The sequence below is a fragment of the Nylanderia fulva genome, unplaced genomic scaffold, assembly GCF_048542155.1.
Source record: "Nylanderia fulva isolate GAGA-0341 unplaced genomic scaffold, ASM4854215v1 Scaffold377, whole genome shotgun sequence".
Classification (NCBI taxonomy): domain Eukaryota; kingdom Metazoa; phylum Arthropoda; class Insecta; order Hymenoptera; family Formicidae; genus Nylanderia; species Nylanderia fulva.
In genome coordinates, this window is record NW_028190452.1 from 98,625 (window position 1) to 105,012 (window position 6,388).

Below are 6,388 nucleotides of genomic sequence, written 5' to 3' on the forward strand. Positions count from 1 at the left end.
AGAGGACAACAGAGGATGAGAGAGGACGAAAGAGGGTGAAAGAGGCGAAAGAAGGTGAGTTAGGGCAAAAGAGGGGTGGGAGTGGTGGTGGGGGTGGGGGTGGGCGGTATGTGGGTAGGGAAAGGGGTGGGTGGAAGTTGAGGGAGGTGTGAGTGAAAGGTGTGAGAATAGATTTATATATATATATAATCCTGATGACGTCAGCGGACGCGGACAGAGAAGAAGAAGAAGACGACGTTACTTCATTTTTCATGAAAAACGTCACTTTTTGACCGCTTGTATCTCCAGAACGGCTTGACCGATTTTATTCCTTCTTGGCTCAAATTACTCGTGGCGATGCCGCCTTTCAGGTTATATTACGTGCAATTCAAAATTTTTTATATTTTAGTAGTTCTATACTTCCAAAAAATGGACTTTGATGGTGCAGGATAAGGAGACTTGTAGTGTCTTTTAAGGTCTTTTAGGGTTTGAACATGGCCGGAGACACTACCGCGTCTCCTAATATATATATATATATATATATATGGAATTAATAATAAGTACTTTCTATTTTTAGTGACACAAGTCGATACAAATCTAAGGTCTGTTTTTTTAGCTGCACTAGTTCAGAGTTTATCTTTTCCTTTCCAATGTGGAGTAAAAAAATAAACTTTGAACTGGTACAGCTAAAAAAACAGACCTTAGATTTGTGTCATTGAATGGAAAGCACCCAATAAAGTGAAATAAAAAAGTATACATATATATATATATTTAAATATTATTCTCAAAGGAAATCAGAAGTCACCAGTAGTTGGAGCATATATAGAGCATTAAAGAAAATCAATACATGCAAAACAGTTCCTAGAAAAAATTAAAAAATTATATATTATTTTATGCAAGAATATCAGAAAATAGCAAATTAAACGACAGAAAAAGCAAATGAATAATCATATAACTTACGTAATTACATTTGTATTTGTTTTAAGTATGATTCCTGTTTTTATTTTCCTTAAGCGCAGAAATATAGAGAGCATCTAAAATATTTGAAGAATTCAGTTATTATTGCCATTATAATTAAACTGAGTGAAAATTATATGACTCAATTATACTAACCTGTATTCTGTTAGTCATCCTGAAGATTATTCTTCTTCCTGTAAATTATATCTAAGAGAACAGCTATAAACGTTTTTATTTTTTTACAGATCATCTGTATGTACAATTGCACTAACTACATACTCATTGCTAACTTCTGACTCATTTTCATCACTACTACTGTTACCTATTGATGAACCACTCCAATAAGGCATTTTATAACATTTAAAGCGTACCTCATTTACTTGGATACAAAAAATGTCATTACTTATTGCAGAACACTTAAAAATTTGAAGTGCTGAGGACAAAATGCCAATATCATAAAATGAATCTACCTTTTGAAATTTTTTTACAACCAGATAATATTTGGTTTTGTCCATGAAGATATTGACAATGAGGCAAATTGATCCGTCATGTAAAATACAGCAATTATCTCGTGTATTCAAACTCAGCAAAATTCTGTTGAATATCAATTTCCGATACTGACAGTTGTTTTGATTAATATTAGGTGGAAGAGGACCTTTATTATGCGCTGAAAATACTTGCGTAGAAGAATCAGTGAGTTTGGAAAAATAAGTTTGACTATGATGCAAATTTGTTTCACAAGCTTCCATCTCTGATATTCTATTGGAAAATTGTTGAAGAGGAAAATTAGATTTTCTACAATATTTTCTGAAAAGTGGCATATTATTTTCATAAGGAAAAGCAGAAAATGAATCAAGAGGACCTAATTGTCTCACGTCATTTGTGAGATGAAGAAGACCATGCACATTATATGAAATGAATGCTGAACCATACAGATTCTCACATCGCGAAACAAATTTTTGTAGAGCAATCTCAGCAAAGTTTAAATATGCTTGTGATGGCGAAGTAGAAATCAATATTCTTATGGCAGTATGCAAAAACAAAAAATGAGTATATACTTGTTGATTCAGAAGACCGTATGTTACTACTGGACCTGTATACAACAAAAATTGACGAAATTCTGTAGCCTTGTATTTAGAAAATTGATTAATTGTTCTAGGACGTCTTGCAAAATCTGATGGACAATATGATTTAAGATTATCTAATCTTTGAGATATTACAGCAATGGATCTTGCTGGTAATTTTGAGAAACGTGTATATTTACCACATATCCATGCAGATAAAAGTTTCTTCATAACGCCCAAACATACTAGATGCATATATTCAAAGGGAACTTGTGAAACCATACCTATGGGTAACATTGACAATGGACTTTTGCCATCTTTGTGATGATCTTCATCTATACATTTTAGATATTCTTCATTTGTTCGAAGAAGATGATTAATACCACCAAATGTATATCTGCCTTCACATCGCAAGCCAGAAACTTTGCACTTTGAACAAGGATTTCCAGATGTATGACCTCTGTGATTAAGAACAAAAGCACGAGCTGGTGCATCGGCTATAAAACATCTTAAACGTATTGGTATCTTATTACTAGCAAAATCTATACCACCGTTACTTATTATATTGTTAACATCGGTAACAAATTTTTCAAAAAATAAGTTAGGATCATGTGGTTTTTCAACGCCACTATATATTCCAATTACTATTGGCCTTGTATATTTAACATTTGCAAGTCTACATTGAATTGGCCAGATGTGATTACTTCCTACTCTATCTAAACTACATCCATCTGTATTAAAATCGATTTCTAATTCATATGGTACAGATGCCGAAGGAAGACATGATAATGTTTTAACAATTTCTGCCTCAAGAGAGAAATAAATATATTTTCCTGGGTCTACTTCAGATACAACAACAGGTGTTCGTGGAGTTTTTAAAAGAGTTCTAACATCTTTTGGTAACGAAGAGAAGCATGTGTGTGTTCGAAGAACAGATAAAATATTATTACTTTGAACATGTGTAAAATTATTATTGACAAAACACGCGGCTAAACGATCTTGAAATGTTTCTTCAATGGAAGAAATCTGAGAGATGAGGAAGTGGAATCTTCACTGTCATTACCATTACTATTAGACAATATATTCGCATTATCGATATTATTGGTATCTGTAATATTGTAAATATTATTAGCAATATTGTCCGTAAAAGAAACTTCATTGTCTGTCCGAAAAGAATCAGCAACGTGAAAGGAAGCAGCATTATCCAACTGTTTGTGCGTAACAGGATCTTGTGAAACATTTGAATGTAAAGTATTTTTAATTTCCAAAGTAATTCGCCTTCGTTGTCTCGCAGACAACCAGTGGAAAGATTTACGCGAAACAGAATATTTAACTGATTTCATACTCGCCTGAAAAATCTTCTTATCCTCTGCGATACCTTGCGGCACTTAGAACTTGGAAGCTCGTCTCAAAAATGTGGGAAGCTTCTAGAATTATAACCTCTGTGATAACCTTGCGGCACGTATGGTAGCACTCACGGTGGTTGAATTCAGAAGAACGCGGGAACAGTGCTGGAGGTTACAGGACAAAAATTCGCGCAAGCGTAGTAGCGCGCATTAAAAGCGCGCAAACGTATGTGACACATGACTACGCCATGCACGGCAAGGTTTGCTCTGTTATTTGCGTAAATTTTGCGTCTCATCATGCCAGAACAAATCTTTGCTCTATTTTTGCCACAAATTTGCTATCACGCCATGCACAACAAGGTTTGCTCTGTTATTTGCATAAATATTGCGTCTTATCGTATCAGAGTTAACTTTGCTCTATTTTTTTCGTAAATTGTTTGTTATACCGTGCATGGCAAGATTTGCTCTGTTTTTGTCACAAATTTGCTTTATATCGTGTATCACAAGATTTGCTATTACTGACGTAAAGTTTGTATTTCACCATGATACCATCATTTGCTCTCTTCTATAAGTAAAATTTACGAACAAACTTTTCTCTGTTAATTGCAGCATTATATAACGAAAAGTTTTGCCGTTAATTTGTTCGAAATATTTAGACAAGACGAAGCAAGGCAAATGTTTGCCAGAAAATTGTTGTTAAAATTAAAGCAAACTTTGCCGAAAAGCTTTAACGAAACGTGATTTTATCACCCTTGGCTAGCTGGGTCTTTATTATTTTCAGTTAAGTTAACACATCATATATTTAATTTAAATTGATGCATACAAAGGATACACATGCAAAGGATAAATGCAAAGGAAATTAAACATACAATATAAAAGAGTCAAAAAAGGATAAAGAATAAATAAAGAAAAAAAGAAAAAAATAGTGCAATTATGAACAATAAAATAGGTATGTTTATAATATTGACATTATTTTTCTTTTTATTATTATTATAGTATATACAATATATACAGGGTGAGTCATTTTAATCTATGGACCCGAATATCTTCCAAATTACGGTATCTACAAAAAAATGGTTTAGATAAAAGTTGACCAGGACAGAGGGGGTCATTCAATTGTACCATTGGTTTTGACCTTGAGGTCAATTTTGAAGGTTATTTCAAGGTCACGATGGTTTTTTTAAATTGAACACCCTATTTTTGACTGCGGATTTTGAAAGAGCGGAAAATTTTACATCAAACTTGTCTTATAAAAAAATTGTTTTTGCGACCTTGGAAAGGTCAAAAATGAAGGTGAAATGCCTGAAACACGATCTGGTGTACTTTTTCTGAAATGACGTGGTTTTCTGGGTAACACAAATGTGCATAATGCTTAAACAAAGTCAATGAATTGTAAAAGTGTAAATTACTTTGACTAGCTTGACCTTGAGGTCAATTTTCAAGGTTGTTTGAGGTTCATAACGCATTTTTTTATTAGTAAACCATATTTTTGACCGCAGAATCCGTTTCTTGACAATGGACTCTTAAACAATGGCACTTTTTACATGAGCATAAAGATTTATTAGTTTTTCGACCTGACCTTTTGAAGGTCATATCAAGGTCAAAAGCACTTTCATCTTACTTTTAGCGTTACCCGGAAACAACGACGTGGACGTAGTAAGTTCTGTTTCCTTTAGGGTGCTTGATTATTGTGAGTCCCCTTGCCTCTCACGTCGGGGTGCTTGATTATCGTGAGTTCCCTTGCCTCTCACGTCGGGGTGCCTGATTATCGTGAGTCCCCTTGCCTCTCACGTCGGGGTGCCTGATTATCGTGAGTCCCCTTGCCTCTCACGTCGGGGTGCCTGATTATCGTGAGTCCCCTTGCCTCTCACGTCGGGGTGCTTGATTATCGTGAGTCCCCTTGCCTCTCACGTCGGGGTGCTTGATTATCGTGAGTCCCCTTGTCTCTCACGTCGGGGTGCCTGATTATCGTGAGTCCCCTTGCCTTTCACGTCGGGGTGTCTGATTATCGTGAGTCCCCTTGCCTCTCACGTCGGGGTGCTTGATTATCGTGAGTGTCCTTGCCTCTCACGTCGGGGTGCTTGATTATCGTGAGTCCCCTTGCCTCTCACGTCGGGGTGCTTGATTATCGTGAGTCCCCTTGCCTCTCACGTCGGGGTGCTTGATTATTGTGAGTCTCCTTGTCTCTCACGTCGGGGTGCCTGATTATCGTGAGTCCCCTTGCCTTTCACGTCGGGGTGCCTGATTATCGTGAGTCCCCTTGCCTCTCACGTCGGGGTGCTTGATTATCGTGAGTTCCCTTGCCTCTCACGTCGGGGTGCTTGATTATCGTGAGTCCCCTTGCCTCTCACTGACACTGTAATTTAAATGAATTACCCACGGAGTAATTGTTCAAAATTACTTCCGTTGGCTTCGAGACATAACTGCAATCTGTTTTGAAAACTATCCACAGTTCTAAGCAGGGTAGCTCTAGGAATGGCTGCACAAGCTCTACGAATGCGGTCCATAAAATCATCTCTTGTGGTTGGTCGTTCAGCAAAAACAACATTTTTCAAGTATCCCCATAAAAAGAAATCGGGCGACGTCAGATCTGGTGAGCAAGGAGGCCATTCAACTGGACCCCTTCGTCCAATCCATCTGTCATTGTAACTGGCATTTAAAAAGGCACGTACAATGAGTGCATAATGCGGTGCAGCACCATCTTGTTGAAGCCACATTCTTGCTCTTGTTGCTAAGTCAACATCTTCTAATAAGCCTGGTAAGTGATCTCTTAGCAACGATAAGTAACTGTGTCTATCAACGTTTTCTTCAAAAAAATAAGGTCCAATCAAATAACCATTTACAATGCCGCACCACACCACAATACTCCATCGATTTTGATGATCTATTGGCCTATACCACTGAGGATTAACATCTGACCAATAATGGCACGGACAATGGACTCACGGTAATCAAGCACCCCGACGTGAGAGGCAAGGGGACTTACGATAATCAGGCACACCGACGTGAGAGGCAAGGGGACTCACGATAATCAAGCACCCC

General features: G+C 37.1%; 1 protein-coding gene across 1 annotated transcript; it reads right to left on the minus strand.

Moving 5' to 3' along the window:
- Positions 1-1,175: 1,175 nt before the first annotated feature.
- On the minus strand, positions 1,176-6,063 carry LOC146722061 (uncharacterized). Its single transcript, XM_085485557.1, has 2 exons — positions 6,019-6,063; positions 1,176-3,026 (listed from the first exon to the last, which is right to left on the minus strand). The coding sequence occupies exons 1-2, from the start codon at positions 6,061-6,063 to the stop codon at positions 1,176-1,178; spliced, it is 1,896 nt and encodes a 631-aa protein (XP_085341683.1).
- Between the last annotated feature and the right edge of the window lie 325 nt (positions 6,064-6,388).